Source organism: Oreochromis niloticus, linkage group LG23 (assembly GCF_001858045.2).
Source record: "Oreochromis niloticus isolate F11D_XX linkage group LG23, O_niloticus_UMD_NMBU, whole genome shotgun sequence".
Classification (NCBI taxonomy): Eukaryota; Metazoa; Chordata; class Actinopteri; order Cichliformes; family Cichlidae; genus Oreochromis; species Oreochromis niloticus.
This window is the reverse complement of record NC_031986.2, coordinates 20,412,385-20,435,319: the sequence shown is the minus strand read 5'-3', so window position 1 is coordinate 20,435,319 and position 22,935 is coordinate 20,412,385. Positions and strand designations below refer to the sequence as shown.

Sequence of the window (22,935 nt, the reverse complement as noted above, 5' to 3'; positions counted from 1 at the left end):
AAAACTCCCCTTTGTAAAAACAACAAACTGTATATAAAAGATGGACACAGTCACCCAGAAGTTATCCAGAGGTTTTGCATTTTCAACTTTAGTGAAAGAAAATGAAGAATAAAATCCTTTCAAATCATTTTTTGTTTTGTTTTGGGGTTTTTTCTCCCCATCAGCTATCTGTGTTGATTAGTTGATACATCATGAAAATGGGAGCAAATTATGTGTTTTTGTCACAGGCTGCTAGTAACAAAGTGTCTGAGGATGCAATTTAAAATGTTTTCTTCACTGAGTTGTCTGTTTAGTGCACTTTAGTTGCTTAAGATGATTCATAGGTCAGTGTTAAATAGCTAAAGATACAAAATCATTCCTCTGAAAATCATCAGCTATAAGGACTCGACTGAAAATTGGTGAAAAAGGGGCCGGTGTCTTAAGAAAACCTTTGAAAGACCTTCAGAAAGCCGGCAGAGCGACTGGTCAAAAGCACTTTTAAAAATTACAAATTGCAAGTCTGGCTGCTTAAGGGAAAATATAAAGAAATTAGTAGTGGATCGAGACTTTTGCACAGCACTGTGACTTTGGAATGAAAACAATCAGTTTAAGCTTCAGCACTACAAACACACTCCAGTGGTCCAGTTTAGTGACTCCAATTAGCTGCCTTTAGGCAGCAAACCAGCTGCTGTCAATCAAAGAGGAAACGTTGCTAAGTTTTAGCCTCAGCGAAATCCAAATGTGTGAGGTATGAGATCCATCTGCTATCAAGGGTTAAACTATCTTTAGAGATTATGAAATTCTTTGCATCAGGCTGTAAACATGTTTATATCTGCTATAAAGAGTTGGACATTCTAAGATAGGAGTCTGTGGGGATACAGCCACGATTGGACACTAGAGGAACTGCAGCAGGTCTTTTTTTTTTGTTTTTTTTTTTGAAATCTCTAGAAATTGCCGATCAGTTGTAGCAGCAGTATTTTTTTTAAAGTTTAATCCTGATTTACTGATGACAGATGTGGCATGTTGGTGCTTCTCTGAGTCATTATTTAGTTTAATAAACATCTTCGTCCTCGTCCTTCAGCCGGCGGATCTGTCAGCAGTGAATCAGCTGACGGGAATGAAAAACAGACCAACAATGGGGAGCTGGAAACACGTGGAGCCAAGATGGTCAACAGACCTAAAATGCAGCAGGTACAACAGAAGACTCTTTTTTTTTTTTAAAGATTTGACCAATTAGGCTTATTTGTAGGGGAACAAATGCAACAAAGATGGAGATTAAAAGAGATTTTAAATCCAAATTCAACAGCTGGGATCTACAATATTCAAATTACAAGTCAGCAGATGAACTGTGAAATACGTCTCCTGCTTAAATGCTTCCTTGGGGGAGAAAAAAGAAGAGATTGAGTGATTTTAAAAACAGGAAATTGGAAATAGACTATGAAAAATATTCCTCCTTTTGTGTTTTTTGTCTTCCTCAGTCTCTTCCTGTCACATCCACCGCTGCAGAGCGACCAGCCTCCAAACCAAAGAAGAAGAAAGTGGGCCTGTTCAAATGATCCCGAGCAGTAGGACGCACACACAATTACGAATTTAGAAAAAGTGCCGTCCTTTAAAAACACTTCTTATTGAACTTTTACACTCTTAAGGACATTTTTACAAACCTACTTTTAAAAGTGTTTAGATTTTAGACTAAAAGTGTCATTAAATTTTTGATGGTTGTAGTGATGACTGATAGCTGGTAGGTTGGTGATTTCTTGTTCTTTTTAGGTTTTAATCAACGATTAACCTTCATGTATCTTTAACTGGGTGTGAAATGTTTTTAAAGAAGTCATATTGCCAATTAAAGGTATACATGTATTTTTAATGGGTGTTTATGTTTGTTATTTGTTATGTAAACCACAGAATTTTTTTAAAAATTTGAACATAATAAGAGATTAAACTCAAAAACAGCTTTTGAAGGAATATTAAGTTTTTAATTTTATAAAATAAAAGCTTCAACAACTTTTCACTGAAACTTCAGCCTTCTATTTTTCCGCCAATCTTAAGTAGTTGCTTTCTCCGCGACCCAGACAGTCGGAGCACAATGAGCAGACAGCGGTCGATAGAGGAGCCGCTCTCCTTTTTCAGAGCTCAGTGAGATGTTGACTCAAGGTGTTGCAGCATGTCGGGAATGCTATTGAAGTTTTAGTTTGAGAAGTCAGTGTTTGCCTGCATGGCTCCAAAGAGTTTCTGTGTGAGAGACATTTGGGAAAAAGTGCGGTTTTCTCCACTGAAAGAGCAGCTTATTGTTATTCATTTAAGTGACAAATGCTGCTTTTATGGTCAAAAGAAAGAAGGTGGTGAAACATGAGGGTTGTGTAATTCCATTTCGGTTGTTTATTTTCAAAAATCAATCATATCACATCATGTTTTTGTCTCTTTGATCACCTGTGTGTTCAGATTTGTTGATCAGAGATACCTGAGAGTAACTTTAGATACCAGCCAATCAGAATTGTCCCTCATTCACGACTCTTTCACGACAGACAACACAGACAGATGTTTCTGAATGTAAATGAGGGTTTAATAAATGAATACAACCAGGAAGTAGAATTACTGCTCTATAAGCTTCTACAAGTTTAACATGGCAGAAAAACTGTTTTTGATCCACAGACTGTATATAGAAGATGGATGTAGCCACTATGGCATCACCTGAATGGTATTTGGACTCAATTTGGAAGCTTCAGTGTTAGCATTTTGGTTGCTGCATTGTTAGTTTTCTTGAGGCAGAAGTGATCACGTTTTGAAGAGGAAATGGAATAGATATTTCGAGAAACTATCCAGTAGTGTTATTTGATACTGCAAATGTTCCTATTGATCAGATATAAAGTAAATGCAAGGCCAATATTGCTAATACCAGTACTGGTCATTTCAGTCCTTAATTCAAATGAACCCAATTTAAAGGCTGTTATCTACAAAATCACTGCAGTAGAGCAAATTTTGGTATCGATCCAAAACCAAGTAAGTACAGGATCAGTATTGCTGATAGCAATACCGATATTTTTAACCTATAAAGGAGAGCAGTCTGTCATGACTTATGAGAAGACTCATCATTAATTTGCAGATTCTGAACACATTAATAAATATTCAATACAGACAAACACAGTTTTTAGCTTTTCGTGTACTTTGAAACTGGATTTATTAGAGACCTGGAATGTTCATGTGCCTGTTTCCAAAGCACTTTGGGTCAGCTTCTGTTGTTTAAATGTGCTGTAGGCTATAAGTATAATAGACCGTGAACACAAAAAGGTTTCACATGGTATGTTTTTTTTTAATTAAAAAAATGTATTTAACACAATTCAGTGGGCTACATATTGAACATATTGATACTTTGTTTCTATCCTCTATCATTCTAGTATCGATCTGATACTGATTCAATACCAGCGTTGGTATCGATACGATCGATCCGTCAAGCTCTACCATTGAAAAAGAGCAAAACTATTTTTTGCAATATGCTGTAGATCTGTTTGTTTTGTAAAGTTGGACATTTTAAATAGGAGTCTATGGGCATTGACTCATTTATGGTGAGATTTTAAAACTTTAAAAACAGTCAGCACAAGGGATTGAAATCCTTAAGTTTCTTTTATAGTTGCTAAAATTAAATGTTTGGTCAATACATGTTGCATCAGATGACAGTTTCCATGAGTTTCATGATCTGGTGGGGGGTCGTTGGAGAGGTCTCCTGTTTCCTGGTTTATCTTGGGACCCCTCAGCAAGCCTCAGACTTCAGTTTGACCCCTGGTGATCGAGGGTGTGACATCAGCAGAGGGCTCAATGGGCTCTGAAACGGTGTTGGGTGGTTTGTGAAACCGGATCTGTCCAATGAGCTGCTCAGTTATCCTCAAGTGATCTCCCTGAACGTAGTCTCTTTAACCCCAACGACAAAGAAGCCGGTAAGCATGTCAGGGTAATTTTGTTCCAGTGTCTCCAGTTGGCTACATTCGGTACCAGTGAAACCATCTATGATGTGTGTAATCTCTGAGTTATAAGAGAACCTTTCTCCTCAGCAAAGATTCACAAAAGATGCTATTCAGCCCAACTCTTTGAACTGTGTCGCTGGTTATACTGTAGCTTCTGAGTGCTCCAACAAGGCATTTAACAAAGAAATGAGTCAGAATCAAGAAAGAAGCACCTTTTGGAGTACAGTGCCAAAGTTTAGATCATGTTCTTTGGTGATAAGGCAGGTAAAACTGCACTTAATGGCTTCAGCTTGTCACTGTTGAGCTTTTGCACTCATTTATGTAAACATTTGTCACCTTTAGGTTTGTTTAGTTTCTATTATTTCTGACTTTTCCCCCTCTTAACATACCACTTATAAAAGAAAAGCCTGAAACCTGGACAAAGGCAGTCACTCAAGGTAATCAAACCCAAATTTAAGTGTTCATCACTTTGAGGTGATCTCAGAATTCAGGCCCTTTAATAATGAGGCAGAATTATAAGATTTTAGTCCTTAAAAGCCTGAACTATGAAACAATTGCCAGAAAATTCAAATTCCTTTTCCAGTTTATTGACTACAGTGTATTGTGCACTTTGTGGAGGAAGGAAAAATTACACTGATGATGTAGAAGTTTAAAAAACTGATGCATGACATATCACACACTTGGTGTCACCGTGCTGGGGGTCCAAGAATCAAACTTGAGCCTTGCTTGGTCTGGTTTAAAGGTAGCTGAGTCATGTGTTCGCTTCGAGTGTGTTTTAGTGTAAGTCGGGGTCTCTGTGTCGTGGAGGTCCCCCTGCTCCCGCTTGGTGTGCTTACAGCTTCGTCGCCCACAGCAGAGCTGTTACCTGCACTGAGGAAGGAGGGGTCATGCGCGCACCTGCGCTCGCCCTCATGCGTCTCGCCTTGAGAACGCGGGTCCAAAGGACAGCGTAAGCGCGCGCCGGCCCTCGCGGGTCTCGTGGCTCTCTGTTTGTGTGTCCGCGGCTCAGGCCCGAGCCGACAATAAACAGATGAAGGCGGCCGCGATGGGAGGAGAGGACCGAGTAGAGGCAGGTCCAGCAGGGCGCGGTCTCCTTCTCCTCCTCCCGCGGCACCTCGTGTGCACTGTAGCAGGCTTGCTTCCTGCCAGCATTTCTGCCAGCCGCCCCGCGCCACAGCGACGCATTGAGAGGAAAACCGAGAGACAAAAACCTCTGCGGGGACACCCCGTGACCGCCGTGTCCAACAGCCTACGCGCCGCGCGCCTCCGCGTCTGTCTCAGAGCCCGTTTCTCACAGCTTCGACGCAAAGGCACAGCTTTGAACCTGCCTGCCAAGATAAACTCACCTCTCCTATTTATGCCCCTGCACTCCGCGTGCACTCGGGACACGCAGAGCGTGAGCAGCGGCGCAGAGGACAGGTTCACTTCTCTCCAGCGGGGCTCCAGCGGCGCACTGGCCACTTTTACGCGCTGGGAATGGCGACTTCTGGGGACTCTGGAATGAGCCCTACTCTGTTGTCTCCGCTCTAAGATTACAAAGGGGAACCCACGCGTGGAAGGAGAGGACACTCCAACAGAAATACAGCGGAGACATATTGGCCTCCCGCCGTAGGTGGGTGGGTGGGAGGGGTGACACGCCGGCCGCCAGGCGGAATGCTGCTCTCGACGCTGGTGACGTGCCTCGCCGGGTGCGCGTTCCTCCTGTCGCCGGTCAGCGAGGGGTGCGGACCGGGCAGAGGCAATGGCAAGAGGCGGCCGCCGCGGAAGCTGGTCCCTCTCGCCTACAAGCAGTTCACCCCCAACGTAGGCGAGAAGACGCTTGGAGCCAGCGGGAGATATGAAGGGAAAATTACCCGGAACTCCGAGCGCTTCAAGGAGCTCACCCCCAACTACAACCCTGACATCATCTTCAAGGATGAGGAGAACACAGGTGCAGACCGCCTGATGACGCAGGTAACCCTCCCGGCTGCTGTAGTGCCTTTAAGCCCGACTACAGTCCGGCTCATTTGTGCGCAGGAGCTCTGTGCACTTTGCCCCGTCTTTAAACGCGTGGACGCTGTTATCTTGTTGACTCAAAGCTCTTCACAGCAGGAAGAAAAACGGTCTTTGCCAACAAAATAATTTTATCACATTCATCCTTTTTTTAATGATTTTAAATGAAAAAGATGCGCTTTGAAAGAGATTTTCTCCAAGTTGGCACTGATTTAAATCACAGCAGCAGCTCTATTACACTTTATCATCCTTTTTTTTTTTTTTTTAAATAAATAAAGCTACAAGTTTAACTCAGACCTTTCTTAGGGGGGCGAAGCACGGATTAGCCGAGTAGAGTGAAAGCGTTGCGAAGGCTAAACAGTAAGGTTGGAATCAGAGGTTCACTGTGGGCAGCTCATGCGTAAAAATGTGGGCAACCCCTTCTAAAAATGTACGGAGAACGGTTGCTCTTAATTAAAACACTATGTCCTCTGTTTCTACATCATGTTTTTTGGTGGAGAAACAGCCAAAAGTCGTATTTGGTTAGAGCCCGGGGTCAAGCGTGTGCTCATGTTTACCGTTTTCGTTTTTAGCCCCACTGGTCGGAGTTAACAGTCGCCTTTTTGGACTGTCAAAAATCTTTACGACACCGTCACTGATGTGGCTTCGCGTGGAATTTATTTGACTCCCTATTTCCCCAGGAATAAAGTATTTATATCTGGCTCTTGTGACCGCGGGCTTCCTCCCTGAGCGTTTGTGTCCACAGACCCACGTGGGGAATGAAAGCGCGCACTCCGGGCTGGAGCTGTCACCTCGCTGTACGCGCTGCAAGAAGTAGAGGCTGCACAGACATGTGCAACACCTGCATGAGCGGACGACTTCTTAACTGAACCCGATTTATAACTTTTATCTACAAAATCACGACACTCGAGCGAATTCTGGAATGAGCAATACCAAGATAATACAGGGCCAGTATTGCCGATACAAATACCGATAGCTTTAACCTATAAAGGCACCTTATGTAGGTGAGAGCAGTGTGTCATGATGTATGGGAAGTCTTCATTGATTAGCGAATTTAATGACCACGAAATCACTTTTCGTGATTTGTTGTGTTAACTAATTATTGTTTTCACTTTCAACAATAATTAGTTAACACAACAAAAACACACCTTTCAGGTTTTTGTGAATTTTGAAACGTTGAAGCTTAAGTTATATTTTTAAATCTCTATAGAAAATTACAATTTAACATCAGTGGGCTGCATACTGAATGTAGAGGGTAGAAACAAAGAATCGACCCTATTGTACTAGTATCATCCATACCGTACGATACCATCATTGGTATCGATATTGTTGATATTTGCCTTGACCCAGCTGAGGTTTTTTTTTTCTTACTCGTGTCACTTTTGCCAGAAAATTGCTCTAAAGCTCAAAGCCTCCTTGGTGTGAGCTTGATTAATGAATTAAGGCTCTTAAAGGGGACGGGTCTTCTCCAAGCTGGACATTTTTTGCAGCGCTGCTCGTCAACGGCGCAGACCTGCACACAATTTATGACCCCTAAGCCACAGGAGACAGCCTCCTGTTTGTCTTTTACTATTCCGCGTTACTTTTTTGTTTGTTTTCGCAGCGCTCCTGTGCAAAAATAGCCCACTTCACTTGTGCTGAAGCCTTAATTATACGGATTTTTTCCCCTGCCTCTTTAGATTTTATTCCCTTTTTCCTGGGCGCTCCTGAGCTGCTGCATACAGACGCGACTGTTCAGGGGTCGAAGCCACACTGCAAAAAGTGGCAATTTAAATGCAGTTTTAATGTCCTTTTAAACGTCATGTGTTAAGCTAAGCAAAAGTGCAACACCGTTTTACTCATGCACGATAAGTCTGCGCACATTTTAGTGGATTATTTGGAGCTTTGATGCGTAAAAACTGATCCAAAAAAAGCGAGACTGTTCTTCAAAAAGTTGATTTTGGAAACACTCGCTTGCATTTTAGAACCTTCTTTTCTTCAGTAGTTTTTTTTTTTTTCTTTTTTTTTTTTTTTTAAATCTCTTTCATCCAGCTAAAACAGGACCCACAAGACTAAACAGAACCTTCTCAGACTCAGAGGGACACTTTTTGCAGCGCAGAGTTGTGCATAAGCGCATGTTGTCGGTCTGTGCGCCCAGTGTTTGTGCAGCCAGCGGTTTGGTGCTAAAACCGCTCCTACAGAAACCCCCCGTCGATCTGTACACCTTGAAAGGAAAACCAACAAAATCTATCGTCTGATTTATGAAGTCCAGCTTCTTGCTCTGACCGCAGAGAGAAAACATAAGACGTTTTTTAAAAAAAATCCACACTGAACGCTGTGAAAAGGCATCTGTGGCCACCAAGCCACGAGCTATTCTTATCACAGCCAACATGGAAAAAAAAAAAAAAAAAGAAGACATTTATGGGGTTTAATCCCAGTTTGGAGCCTTAATGGGCCGAGATTCATGAAAGGCTGCATCACTGAGAGACGCTTTCAGGGGCAGCTGGGGAATGACAAGACTGCCTCCAGCCACACAGAGTTCATTTAATAAGATTTCTGCCACTTAAAACCAACAAAACCTCTTTCCATTCAAAACCAGAGAAGAAGAAAAGAGTATGACTGCTTAACCTTTCATTTGATCGGAGTGAGTGTAATCTTGGAGGGCAGTTTTTCCATCAGATTTCATGCATGTGCAGTGCATTGGGAATGAAATTATTATGAAATTTACTTTAATAGATTAAAAATGTGTTGTTTTGTTGGCAAATTTTGCTTAAAATTCTCCAGTTTGGTCAACAACTTGTATTTATTTGTATTAAAATTGGTGAAAATGTTGTTATTCAAGGCATCGTCCTTCAGGATTGCTTTAAAATCCAATAGTGGAGGAAATAATCGCCCAAACCACTGATGAATGACTCCTGATTGTCAAGTTATCAGTCAATTTTGGATTTCTTTCTGACTTTCAATATAAACCAAAATTTATGAACTTTAAAAATGAGCTTCATTGTGCATTGATTGAGAACTTAATCTAATGACCGAGCCCATAAACTCTTCATGAAAGAGTTTAGTGAGGTTACACAGAGCAGGAGAGCTGGTGGTCCTCTTCTCATAGACAAGTCAAGTCTTTTTTCTTTTTTCTTTTTTTCAACAAAGGCAGTCACCCCCTGGTGGTCATTAGAAAGACTGCAGATTTAAGGCAGTCTTCAGATCCAGAAGATACTGTATCCTTTATATCATTAAATCTGGTTTTATTAACATTTAAATGACAAACTGAACGTGACTGGGAGTCATTAATCACTACAAGAGTTTGTGATAGATAACCCGCTACGCTGCTCTTGGCTTCACAAACACTAGAAACCACATTAAAACTGAACAGAGCATATCTGAAATAAATACCACAACCACGACTAAATTAGAGATTTGAAGTTAAACATGCCCACGAGTCTTTGTACTGGCTACTGAGGAAATGTTTCCTCCTTGGAGAAACTTGGAGAACTTTTCTCCTGCGCGGGTGTGTGTGTGTGTGTGCGTGTGTGTGTGTGTGCGTGTGTGTGTGTGTGTGTGTGTGCGTGTGTGTGTGTGTTTGTGTGTGTGAAAACAAACAAACAAACAAAAAACATTACTCAATATGAGTAAGTTTTGAAAAAAAAGTTTTAAGTAAGTTCAATGAATAACTAAGATTCATCCCCAAGTGTCTTTAAAAAAACAAACAAACCTGGAGTTGGCCAAGCCTGACCTAAAATTTCGACTTATGGATCAGCAATATTAGAGGGGGGGGTTTTTTTCTAATTAATCTTTGTCTTCATTTCATTTTGACTCAATTTAGCTTCAGTTTAGCTTCCTGAGTAGATTTTTTTGTTTCATTTTAGTTTTTAGTTGGAGTCTTTCAAATAATCATTATAAGCAGGACGTATACTAAAGGCAAGAATCAGGAAAATAAGTACAGTTATTACAATAAACCAGAACCTTTGAAAGCAGTTGACTCAGTCTTGTAGACATCTAGAGTCCCAATAAATATGTCTAACCTTCCCTCATCAGTAATTTTTAAATAAAATCTTTATCAAAGAATTGGTAAAACTAAGTACATTTCCTCTGTACTTTTTAAATTTTATTTTAGTTTGTTTTCCAAGTTCACAAAATCATTTCAGTTAGTTTTATTTTTTTTTTCAAAAGTGTGGTTAAATATAAATAAAAACTAAAGGGTTTTTTCATTTCTAGTTTTAGTTTTCATAAAGAGGAGACTGTATATAAAAGATGGACACAACGACTGCAGTGTAATGTAGTTTGACGATGCAATATTTGCGTTTTGGACTCTGCTGTTCTTGCTTTTATGCAACCAGATGATAATGTTTGGGTGAAAAAGGTGGTTTACTAGGTTATCAAACTAAGTTAACAAGCTGCATCACATGGACAGAGAGCACTGACTTCTTGGGCGGTCTGTTTGTACAGTCCACTAATAATGGACTGTACAACCAATAATGGACTGTACAGTTGTCATGAAGTGGGAAACTAAAGCTGTGTCCACATGTATTTTTTTTTTTTTTAAGAAAGATTTTTCTATGATTGTTTTGAAAAAACAATACCCACGCAAAAATGTAACAAAGCGACATCAAGCAATGTCAGTAGTACGCCAAAACAACAGGTGGTGATTTAACCCTTACTGAATAGAAATATTAGGCAATCAAAAGTCCCCAAACAGTAACATGGCGCACAGTCTGACATCAGAAAGAAGATAAAGGCATCCACCTTTCACTCCATGTGTAAAAGCATTAATTTCTGAAAGTTTTCACCCTGGAAGTTTTTCAAAATCTCAATTTTCACAGCATTTACACAGGAAAAAGCTCTTTTTACCAAAAAACTTCTGCACGTATCCAAACGCACCAACTCTTCAGACTAAACAAAAATGTGCAAAAATTAGGGGTTTAAAAAAAATGAAATTGGGGGAGGAATATCTCAAATTCATTAATTTTTGTGTCCATCTTTAAGTCTTTGACTGCTGTTAGTTACATTTACTCACAGTGAGACCAGGACTAGTGCCTGTCTGAGAGGTTATCCAAGACGCCGTGACTGCTGCCCTGACAATGCAGCTCGGGTGTGGATTAGATAAACGGGGCAGACTGGAAGGTGAGATTTGTGTATGCCGGTGCAATGGGAGGGGAAGGGTCCTTCAATAGGCCCTCTCACCTCCTGTTTGCTCACCCTGACCAGACTCCAGGTTTAGAGGGACGCTGAGGACCTCTTGTTCTTGTAGCCGGCACCACATGTCACCCCCACCCAGCCACCCTGTAACCTCACAGTCCCCCCTCCATCCGTCATAGCCTCCCGCCTCCGTTAGCTCACCACAGAGAGCAAACACCGGGCCGAGCTGGGACAGCAGGCTGGAGCCACAGACAAGGGGGAGAGGGGTGAGGCAAAGGGGGTTTGGTGAAGTCCACGGATGCAGAGAGAAGGGGTCTTTGTGAAGAGTCTGTGTTTTCCTGGTTGGTTTTAAAGCTGCACAGCAGCAGAGGATGAGGCTTCAGTCCCCAGTGAACAAACGTATTCACAGAAAAAGTGCAAATATATTGATCCAGAAACGTCCTGTGTGCCACCTCTGTTGCAGCGCTGCAAAGACAGGCTGAACTCTCTGGCCATCTCGGTGATGAACCTCTGGCCCGGGGTCCGGCTACGGGTCACCGAGGGCTGGGATGAGGACGGCCACCACTCGGAGGAGTCGCTGCACTATGAGGGCCGGGCGGTGGACATCACCACGTCGGACAGGGACAGGAACAAGTACGCCATGCTGGCACGGCTGGCAGTGGAGGCCGGATTCGACTGGGTCTACTACGAGTCCAAATATCACATCCACTGCAGTGTCAAGTCAGGTGAGCGAGTGCGCCAAATCACAGAAGTAAGAAGCAAGGTGTTCCAGAAACATGGATAATATTAATGTGTCTACAACAGGGGTGTCAAACATGAGGCCTGGGGGCCAGAACAGGCTCACCAAAGGGTCCAATCTCGACCACTGGATGACTTTGGAAAATGTGAAAATTGTTAATGAGAAGAGCATACATTTTTAACCTTTAGTTGTGTATTGTGTCAGTTTTACTCTCTTATTACTCACCAAACTAACATCACCAATACCCTGTTAGACACTAAAGCAAACAAGCACTGGACTAACCATAGAACCATTAAAAAACAGGAATTGAAATGTTTTTTTATTGTTAGTATTCCATTAAATACCAAAAAAGTTATGTTTTTTTATTTTTAGGAGTCCATTAGTTAACAGAAAAGTTATTTTTTGTAGTCAGTTTTCTATTAAATAACAAAAATGTTCATTTTTTATTGTTAGTTTTATTGTTAGCGTAACAGAAAGGTTCCTGGGTTTGGGGTTGTTGTTTTTTTAGTTGTCTCCAGTAACAGAACATTTTAATTACTTAATTACATTAATTACAAGCTGCCAGTGCTTTTGTTGCAACTTTACACTTTTATTTTTTTTAAAGTGTGAACCCAAATAGACATGCTCACAGAGATACAAGATAAACAATTGAGAGGCAGTGACTTTTGTAGTCGTACCCACTTGGGACCAGATGGAGTTTGACACCCTGGGACCTAGAAGCAGGTAGTTATTTCAGCCATTTATTCATGTACTGAGATTTCAGGCACCCTCTAGATGAATTGCATGTAATTTTACTGCAGTTTTGTTAATAAAGTAACAAAAAAATAAACTGGAAGTGACTTCTGAAGCGCGGTGAAGTCTTTTGTGCTTTAATCAAATATAAACTAAAGAAATCTAAATGTTTAAACACTCAAAGAAAACAGGATCATTTTTATTTCCTAATGACGTTAAATCTTTTTAAGACATTTCCCAGTGAGCCACATTTTTACACTTTTAGACCTCACAGAAAGGAACCATGTTGAGTACACTTGGCTGCGAGGTTTGAAGGTTTTGTTTTTCAGCCTCCAGTCATGGCAACTAGTGATGCCACAGACACGATTAACTCAAAGTGCTTGGTGAAGGTTAGAAAATGTTTGTGGTTTTGGTTAAATATTGTTCAGAAAGTCAACAAAACCACCGTCTTCCCCTGAATGATTTTGTAGCTTGAAACAGAACTCTTTCACGCTTAGGGGCAAATCTTCTAAAGCCTACAAATGCTTCATGAAAGCCAAGCGAGGTGTTATGCTTCTCTTTTTTTTCAGTATTTGTGTGAGGAGAAATGTAAAAGTGCAAATACTAAGAATTGTTTTGTCAAGATATTTTTTAAAGAAAATGGACTTATTTCTCATATGTCTGCTTTGCTTTACTTTCACTCTTCTGTCTTTGCCCACTAACTGTTTTATTGCATCTTAAGTAGGCACTATCTCTTACATTCTGTGTCTTCTTCACCTTATCTCACAACAACCACTCACCTTAGGCTTCCTCAAAAAACTCATCTTCAAGTTGTCTGTGGCTTTCTGGCTCTACTCACACAGCAGCCACCTCATCTGAACTTAATACAGCTGCACACATCTGGTTACCTAACTCTTTACTGCTTGCCTGCTGGGGGTAAAGCTAGTTTCTATTTTCTGAACTGAGCAGTTTATGTTATATTTTAGGCCTGCTTTCAGAACAGGAATTATGCGGGAGGTCTGCCTCTGTAGCTAAGGCAGAGATCTCCTTGGAAAAAAACCTGGGAAAACATATTCTAATGTTCGTCAAACCAGGTCTGTATTGATATATTTTGAAGTGTCAAGACTCGACATTAAGCGTTCATGGGAGGTCGTCAAATGTTGTCTTTATAGGGGAAAGAATTAAGAAAACTAAAATTCATAGTTGCTTCATCTTATCTACAAACAAAACATGATCAAAATGATTTGCAGTGGTCCAGAGGTGCACAAGGAGGTAACCTTGAAGAGGTTAATGGGTGAATTTAAACCAGGTTTCTATTTTTTAGGGATGAACTTTTTGATTAAACCACCTGCAAATAAAATGTCAGTCTTAATTCACAGTTACCTCCATAAATGGCAATGTTTGGAAAAAAAAAAAACAGGCGTCTGCATGCTACGTTTTGGAAACTGTGGACACAGAGAACTGGAAACTCAACATACATGAAGGGCGCATGCAAAGTTGGTGCATTGGAAAATTGCATTCTCCATAGACGAGTCTGCCTTGTCACAAGATTCGTAATCATAAGTAATATTACAAAAAAAAAAAAATAGAAAAGTATTACAAAATGTAAGGACACAAGTGAACCCTAGCAGACTTACAAAAACTACAAAAACTATAACTTACCTAAAAAACTCAAAGGAGTTCAGAAACCTGACTTCCTAAAGGTCTTTCAAAGTTCTTCTATGCACATTGTCTGCTTTTTCACTCATTTTCATTCCAGTTCTTGAACTGGAGAGTATATGATAAATGTTTTTTGTTGTAAAGCTACTTAACACTGAGCTATGAATTGTTGAAGCCAAAAAAAAGGTTCCTAACTCAATGGATGAACCTGTGTTGTGTCTACACTTACCAAAAAATGTAGCAAAGAATCAATTTTATATTGTATCTTAAGACACTTTGTTGCTAGCAGCCTGTCACAAAAATACATAGTTTGTTCTTATTTCTTTAGTTGAATCTATGAAAAACAGTCTCACAGGTAATTTAACAGCATCTTTTCACCAAAAAGGTGACTTTAAAAACACATCACATACAGATTTGACTGTCTCATTTGGGGAAAAACATTAAAATGAATCAGGACCATACATATAAACTTAACATTTAAATTCAATGTAACTTACTTAGCTTTTAAAAAGTATCTCTCATCCTTTGCTCCTGTCCGCTCTCTCTCCATCACTACATTAATATTCCTCTAATGTACCGTTAGCTCACCAACATATTGTGATTTAAACTGAACGGGGTCAGCTTGTGTGTTTGCTGACATTTGTCCACATTCAGTAGGTGCGACCACAGCTTTATGGACTTTTGCATGAAAGAACGACAGATAAGGACTAAATGTGTCAAGTGTGTGGGAGGAGCTGTAGGGTGGCTTTCTTGGACTTCTTAGGTATCTTCATGGCTTCAGCTAGAAGCTACAGGAGACCATAAAGTGCCTGACAGACTATTCATCATTTATTACTGAGCTGCAATGTTAAGTGCTGTCCACAAATCTCTGATAGATGGACTACTGACACCTCACAGTGCTTTACTTCACTGCACCAAGAAACAGTGAAGAAAAGCAGCTAATTAACCTGCCTGAACTTTTTAGTTCGCTTGCCAAACTTTCTTGAAAACTTTTTAGGTATTTTTGCTGGAAATGCAACTCGTAATACTTGGCTCCATCAGGATATACAGAGAAGAGATTGCACGTTCTCATCATGGTTCAAACTTCTCCACATAGCCACTGTTCTCAGGGTGTCTGTTATGAAAATTTACAGTTAAAAGTAACACAGATGTGCTGAGAGTTGCACCCTCTTGTTAAAATGCATCCACTTTAAACCCCCAGTGACACATTTTACACTGAGTGGTAACTGAGATTTTCCTTTTCTTTCTCCCTTTTCCGACCTTACCTCTTTTCCCTTCCTCTTTCTCCTCCTGCTCTCTTCTTCCCTCCCAGATCGGGTTGCGAGGGCCCAGAACTTGACTTGATCAGAAGGGCAACCAATCAAGTTGGTATTTTTTTCATGTTTTTGATTTCTTCTTCTTCTTTTTTCTCCTAATTTTCTTCAAAATTCTTCAAAATATGACAAAGAAAAGAAACTGGGAAGATGAACTCTTCCCAACAAACACGCCTGCCCCCCAAAACCCTTTAAAGGCAATTAAAAGGGGGGCAGCAACAAGAGGAAACAACCACTAGAGGGCAGCAAAGTGCTGGACCGCTATAGATGAAAGACTGGACTGAAAAAAAGGGGGGTGGACGTGAGAAAAGGAGGAAACGGAGGGATTGATGGAGCATTTTAACTCCTACTGATGCACATTTCACCTCATACTTGAACTGCTCCCACTGTGCTCACACCATGAAGCAGTTAGGAAGGTAATATTTTGGGTGAAAGACGTGGACTTTTTCTTTCTGTTATTGCTCTCAGTATAAGGTATGCTCAACAGATGATAGAAAATTCAGAATAGATATATCATGAGATTACTGAAACTAGAAAAGGTATAGTTTGTTTTAACGTTTAGTTACACTGATTCCATATTTAGCCAAAACTTCCACCACAAACTTTTTTTCTATATTACACAATTTACTCTTGAATAAAGAACAAGACAAGATAGAGCAACATGTGTGATGTTTTTAGTCTGAAAAACATGAAAGAGTACAAGGTTCACGTTTTGAATTACTAGAATCAAAATGTATCATTTTAAAGTCATAATTAGGACAGAAATGGTTAAAAAAAATTCAGAGGTTGTGAAAAAAATGTAAAAATAATGTATTAAATAAATACTGAATAAAACTTACATACTGATCAACAAAAATAAGCTATCAAGTCAACATTTTGTCTTTATTTCAGATGTTTGGGGTTATTAATAAGCTACAAATTCATTTTACTTGCTTTTTCAAAAGTATGTTACCAAGCAGTTTAGTCTAAGAAATGATTGTTTCTTTATTTCAAAAGTCAGGATATTCCTGTGTTACAGCAGACAAAATAATAGATACAACATATAATAAAAAAAACAAGCAGAAAATGTCAACCAAACAAAAAAACAATACAACACAATATGACAAAAACAAATAAGGCATATAAAGTAAAAATAAAATACAAACTAAAAATATTAAATGAATCAAAATAAAAAATGTTTAACATATATGCATACATACATGCAAAACATAAAAGTAAGTAAGAAAATTGAGCTCAGTAAATTCAATAAAATTATATTAAAATGAAGAAAAATGGCTAAGCTAATCACATTCCTGTAGTTGGGAAGTGAATGAGCAGAATTACACAAGTAAACATTTGTTCAAGGAAACGTCCCAAAAATCCTCCATTCTGGTCTGTGTTTTCAGAGTTTCAGAAGATATTTCTAAACATCTGACATGGAGTCATGTGCTGCTCTCACTCTGTCAGATAATTAACCTTCTGGCTGGTTTTCTTGCTCTGCTCCTTCCTCCTTCAGGTGACTTATCTTATCACTTGGCCTTGGCTTTCCTACCTTCTCCAAATATTTATCCTCAGATAGACTTGAGCCCTCAGGGGTCACTTTCAAGTGGCTGAACTCATTGCCACGAACACAATCTGGCCTGGGGACACATGTACGACCCAACATCCACATTTATGAAGGAGGTTGTGTTTGTCAGGCTGGTTATTGTTCTTTTATGTTCAGCGACTGAAAGGAAAGAGTCAATATTTGGCTAAAGGGAGGTGGACAGATTTATTATGTTATCAAGCACTTTGGTATGGAAGTTTATTACTGCCCCCCAAAAACTGCACATGGAACACGATTAGGAGTTAGAAATGTAATTTAAAAAAAAACCCAAAACAGTTATAGTTAAAAATAGGACAGTGAGATGGTGAGTTACAATTATGAATTTATAAATTCAAATTGTAAAGTACCTTAACATTTTTGGTTATTAGTTGTTTGGGGGGGGGGTTCAAGGAAAGAAAAAAAACAACGACCTCATGGGTCCAAACTATGAGACAGATCTGAAGTGTTAGAAATTAAATAAATTTTTACTCAACTATAAGACGTTAGATTAAAAGTGTTACTTCTAAAAGCCAATTTTGTGCTGTTATTCAAATGTATAACAAACGAATTCTAAAAATAACACAAGGCGTCGCCCCAGCGGGTAGTGCCACTTGTTTAATTTGGCAGTTTAACCCCAAATGCCTTTCCTGACCAAATCCTGAAGGGATTTATGTCTCTGATTTTAACCAGCTGCTTTTCATTTGCCAAGCAAATGTGTTAAACACTAACTATGGAGCCACCAGCTGAAAAATAACATAACATATTAAGACATAAGTCATTACTATGAGGTAAGGTTTGAATTATGATGTTTTTTGCAAATATTTTATTAACAGAAAATCACAAACGTTTATTGGCATCTTTAGTCTAACATTTATGTCAAACTTTGGGATTGTGAGTGGCATAAATAATGTAAAAAAATAAATAAAAATAAAAACATTCTTTATAAGATGTTTTTTTAAAATTGAAAATATTGTTATGGTAAGGCAAAAATTATCTCTGATATAATGAAATATAGTCCCACACACAAAAGAAAATGTTTTTTTTTTACAAAAAAATTTGAAATTATGGAAAAGCATTTTAAAAACTTGTGTTGTAAATAAAGATTTTTATCTTGATAATGCAGATTAACAAAATATCTTCACTTTCTTTCAAAATATCAAAAGGTTTCACCTTTTCTTTCAAATATATAATTAAAAAAAATTATAACATATAAGTTAAGAAAAGGAATTACATGTTTGATTCTTAGTGTCTTGAAATGTCTTTTTTTGGGGGGGGGGCACAAAATATGAGTAACTGTATTCCATTACAGTTACCGTTTAAAAGGTGGTATTCAGAATACAGTTACTTTGTTGAAATAAAGGGATTACACAGCGGTCTTTTCCTGTTTCATATGTTAGGCTATGCCCTCTCTATTTTTGGTAATTCTGAGCCGGTGGAAACCCAAACAAAACACGCATTAAGAGACTCTAATGCCTGTGTCTCGATGTCGCGGCCCATGTCACCTCTACTTGCAGCCCGCATAATGAAAAATTATTGTTCAAAAAATTATTTAATATGAATCCAATAGGCAGAGTGTTACAGGCACAGCCCTGAAGAATGTAGCCTCATGGGCAGTGTAGTCCGTGCTGCAGGGAGAATGGAGGGAGGGAGAAAAAGGAAAGTGGAAAAGTACCAGTTGTCACGGACCAGAAACAGGAGATGGAAGCATGTAATTATAATAATAACCACTGCAGCCAAACACAGTGCCTGACGAGCCCAGTTGTAAGTAAGACTCGACTGTACACTGTGTTCGTGTTTTCCTCCGAAACAATAAGTCCCGTTGGAGCAGCCTTTCAACGCCTCTCTCTGTCTCTCGCTAGCAAAGTTGACCCAGACAACAAAGTAAAGCTAGTTTTTGGTTACGAGTCCGACACAAACCTGACGTATTAGCCAGAGGTCCCTTTACTACAGTTCGGCGCCGTGGACCTATTTTATATACCTGCGGAATAGCTTTCTATACGAGATCGCTGCAAAAAGTGCAGCCTTACCTAATGTCCACCCTACTGTTACTCATTTTATATTAATATTTAAAAATTTAGTTGGTATTGGTATGGTGAGTAACCTTGAGTAATAGTAATAAATCACACAGCAATGGTACATTCATGTAGTTGTAAAAAGCTTGATAATATATTAACATATTCTGAATTAAGTATTCAGAATACGTTACTCTCATTGAGTATCGTAACGGAATACAGTACAAAATACATTTTTGAGCATGTATTCTGTAATCTGTAGTGGAATACATTTTAAACACTGTCCATACCTGATGGCTATCTTTTATCTCTGTCTGTCTTCAGACCACTCAGTGGCGGCTAAGTCTGGAGGTTGTTTCCCTGGTGAGGCCTTGGTCATATTGGAAAGTGGAAGTCAGAAGCCCGTCAGTGATCTGCGACCCGGTGAGAGAGTCCTCGTCTCGTCGGGCAGCAATGGTAGCGGTGAGCTGGTGTTCAGTGAGGTCCTGACATTCCTCGATCGGGACCCCAAGACCCGGAAACTCTTTTACACCCTGCAGACTGAAGCTGGGGCTCAGCTCTCGCTCACCGCCGCCCACCTAATATTTGTATCTAAAGAGAACTGCTCAGAAGGGGCGGTGCCAGCCCGCGATGCCCTCAGGACTGTGTACGCCAGCGATGCCCAGCCGGGACAGTGTGTGCTGGTGTCAGAGGGTAAAGGGGGACAGAAGCACAGGGAGGGGCGTCTGTCTCGGATCAGCCGGGTGACAGTAAAGGAGATGAAGGGGGTGTTTGCGCCGCTGACCCAGCAGGGGACAGTGGTGGTGGACGGGGTGGTGGCATCCTGCTATGCAGTGGTGGACCAGCACTCTCTGGCTCACTGGGCCTTTGCCCCACTCAGGCTGATCCACAGCTGGACTGGGACCACTGGGGGCCACAGTGATGGGATCCACTGGTACTCACAGCTTTTACACTGGCTGGGGAGGAAGTTGTTGGACTCAGGACGGCTCCACCCGCTGGGAGTGGCTCAGGACAACAGGTGAGGAAGCTGAACTGCAAAGTAAGAGCCAAACAGGACCCTAATGAACTTCCTGCAGCGATGGGAGACATTTGGCTTCCTGCTTAGGCCTGATGGGAAGAATAAAAAGACATGAAGTGACACAGATGAGACCAAATAAACATTCAGACTTAAAAAAGTGCACAAACAAATGTTTTTGTTGTTTGACATTTATATTTGTAAAACACTATGAAGCAATAATCCCTTAAAACATCCTTAATTAACTCTATAAACATGTAAATTTAAAAATCCATTAATTACAAAATGAAGACGATGATAAGGTTGACATGAGTCTCCCTTAAATTGGTTGGTTATATGTTGGTGAGTCGAGATACTTATAGGTTGAAAATGATTATAATTTTAGAGGTTTCTACTTTGAAAGCTGTTTATGGTAAACTGTTGATATTTTGTGGATTATGGGAATTTTAATGTGATTTTTAAACAACACAACAAATCCCATGAGGGGAAAAAAGTAAGGTATTTTAAGGGTTCCCTTTAAGATACTGTTAAAATACAGATGTATATTAAAAAGACTTGTAACCATTAAACATAGTTTTAGAAATAGAAAAGTTATTTGGTTTTATTAATGTTTTAAAGGGGTTTTAGCATCCTGTAATTTCAGATAATCTCTTAATTTATCCCATAATTTTCCCTTAATCTGGTGTAAACCTTGAAACTGCCTGATTACTGAAATTTTATCTGTTTTCACCTGACCCCAAACCAAACCTCTAACCCTGAAAAACTCCTTTTTTGTTAATCAATGGATTTTTCCAGTTTTCAGATGAGCTACTCCTACTACACTATGAAATCTGGGCAGATTAGTGTGAGATTTAAGGTGTAATTTTAAGGGATTTTGTTTCATAGTGGAACCCGGGAAAGGGTTGGGGTGGAGGGCTGTGCTCTTTGTAAAAGGACAAAATGTATTTTTTTCTCCAACACATGTACTTTCCTGCTTTAATACAGAGATTTTAGAATTAATAATAGAATGTATTTATGATATTATTTGTTTACAGAAAATCTAATAATGTTTATGAAGTTATTATTATGGGAAAAGATATATTAAAAAGATTTATTTTTGAAATTAAATTATATGGAAATGAGCCGAGTGGTGCTGCCTCATTTCTGTCCCTGTGACAATATTCTAAAGTGGGTTACAAGCTGCGGTCCAAGTGAGCAGGGTATTTAGCGACACAGAACTGAAACTGAAATGTTTCAGAAAAACAAAACAAAACAAAAAAGAATATATTACCAGGCTCAGTGTTATTAGCCCCCTTGAAAAACTGACCTGACCTGGGGATTTTCTTCCGATTTACACAGGGTATAAAAACAAAGTTGTCACAGTGTTTCCAAGTGTCAAGAACTGAAATGAGAAGTATCATCAGGAAAGCCTAGCAGAGGTAGGAATCAAAGGATTTCAAAGACTCTGAAAAGAAAACTAGTTACAGATGTGTCTAAAAAAACCCATGAGGGAATGTTTTACCCAAATCAGGAATTGTAGTTACAAATAAGACAATCAAACAACCCTGCATAGACCAAAAAAAGACTCACTTCTGCAGAAGACACACCATCACTTGCGTATGCTAAGGACAACCTGGAGAAAGAATATACATACTGGAAGCTCGTTCTTTGGTCAGATTAGACAGAACTAGGGTGCTGCTAATGTTTGAAGAAAGTGTAGTGAAGCACCAGCACAGTGGTGGGAGTATTATGCTGTGGACATTATCATTATTACATCCATACAATATTGATTGTAAATAAGGTTAGCACATTGTTAAAGCAGGCCATAGAAAAGGCATCATACGTTTTGGTCTGGAACTGAGAATCTTGTCAAGGTGGCAGGAATCATGAAGAAAGAAGAAGATGTGGTGATTTTGAAAGAAAATATCCAACATACAGCAGCAAAACTGGGTCTGGGCCGTCGCTTTGTCTTCCAACATGACAGCAAACCAAAAATTAAGCTGCTCCTGGTGAAGAAAGACCTGCAGGAGACCAAAGTGAACGTTACTGACTGGCCAGGACAAGGAATCACAGTGGGGTGAACTGAAGACCAAGGTCCCTTAAGAAATTCCGTTTTTGATTAATTTAATCTGGAGACGTGTTTCATGAATAGTCCTTTGCCACTGCAAATGTGAGCTCTGTGTTGTCATTCATGTATTTCTGCCTCTGGAAGCATATTTTCTTTTAGGTCGAGCTGAGGTTTACTGTAAACTCATCAGTTTATACCTCCAAAAATCTAAAGATCCATTTAGATCCTTCACTTGAGTGCTGACCTAATAGCTGTTCCTCTAGCAACATGTGAAAAATATGCAAGTGTGCACAGGATTTTAATCAGTGATCCATGTGTTTTTGGTACTGATCAAACTTGTGTCCCTGATAAATTGCCAATAATATTTGACTGCCGAGGTCTCACAGAATAGCACGGTGGTGCAGTGGTTAGCACCATCGCCTCACAGCATGAAGGTCCGGTCCTTTTCTGTTTGGAGTTTGCATGTTCTCTCCAGGTAATCTGTCTTATTTCCTCGGACATGCACAGAGTTGGGTTAACTGGTGACTCTAAATGATAAAATTATAGACTGTGGCAGCCCTGTGATGGATTGGTGACCTTTCCAGGGTGTACACCACCTCTCGGCTTCTGACAGCTGGGATAAACTCCAGAAGAAAATGGATGGATGGATGCTGAGGTCTCAGTTTTCCAATCTTCATACTGTGCATTTATCCTGTACTCTGAGCTCTTGGATTACCGGGATGTAAACAGGTTTTCAAACTCTGATATGATGCCCTTTGCCATCCTGATCTGTGCTGGCCTAGTAATAAAAATATGCTTCATGAAACGTCTCAGGTGGAGACATTTACAGATAT

At 39.8% G+C, this 22,935-nt stretch overlaps 2 protein-coding genes across 4 annotated transcripts in view; both read left to right on the top strand.

Moving 5' to 3' along the window:
* Window positions 1-1,843, top strand: part of nhej1 (nonhomologous end-joining factor 1) — a 28,846-nt gene extending 27,003 nt beyond the window's left edge. For all 3 annotated transcript variants that reach the window (XM_025903244.1, XM_019352228.2, XM_005452280.2), the window contains exons 8-9: window positions 1,061-1,170; window positions 1,458-1,843. In XM_025903244.1, the coding sequence (XP_025759029.1) occupies window positions 1,061-1,170; window positions 1,458-1,535 (188 nt within the window). In that variant the 3' untranslated portion in view covers window positions 1,536-1,843. The remainder of the gene's footprint in view (window positions 1-1,060; window positions 1,171-1,457) is intronic.
* Window positions 1,844-5,557: 3,714 nt separating this feature from the next.
* LOC100703074 (indian hedgehog B protein) lies at window positions 5,558-21,176 on the top strand. The gene is made up of 3 exons (XM_003446562.5): window positions 5,558-5,888; window positions 11,506-11,767; window positions 19,365-21,176. The coding sequence occupies exons 1-3, from the start codon at window positions 5,589-5,591 to the stop codon at window positions 20,060-20,062; spliced, it is 1,260 nt and encodes a 419-aa protein (XP_003446610.1). The 5' UTR covers window positions 5,558-5,588; the 3' UTR covers window positions 20,063-21,176.
* The last annotated feature ends 1,759 nt before the right edge of the window (window positions 21,177-22,935 follow it).

Excerpts from the sequence above, each read along its gene's own strand:
- LOC100703074 (XM_003446562.5), top strand. The coding sequence starts at position 5,589 with ATGCTGCTCTCGACGCTGGTGACGTGCCTCGCCGGGTGCGCGTTCCTC. Across the intron at positions 5,889-11,505 it reads CAGACCGCCTGATGACGCAG|CGCTGCAAAGACAGGCTGAA; the intron begins GTAACCCTCCCG and ends CCTCTGTTGCAG. Across the intron at positions 11,768-19,364 it reads CCACTGCAGTGTCAAGTCAG|ACCACTCAGTGGCGGCTAAG; the intron begins GTGAGCGAGTGC and ends GTCTGTCTTCAG.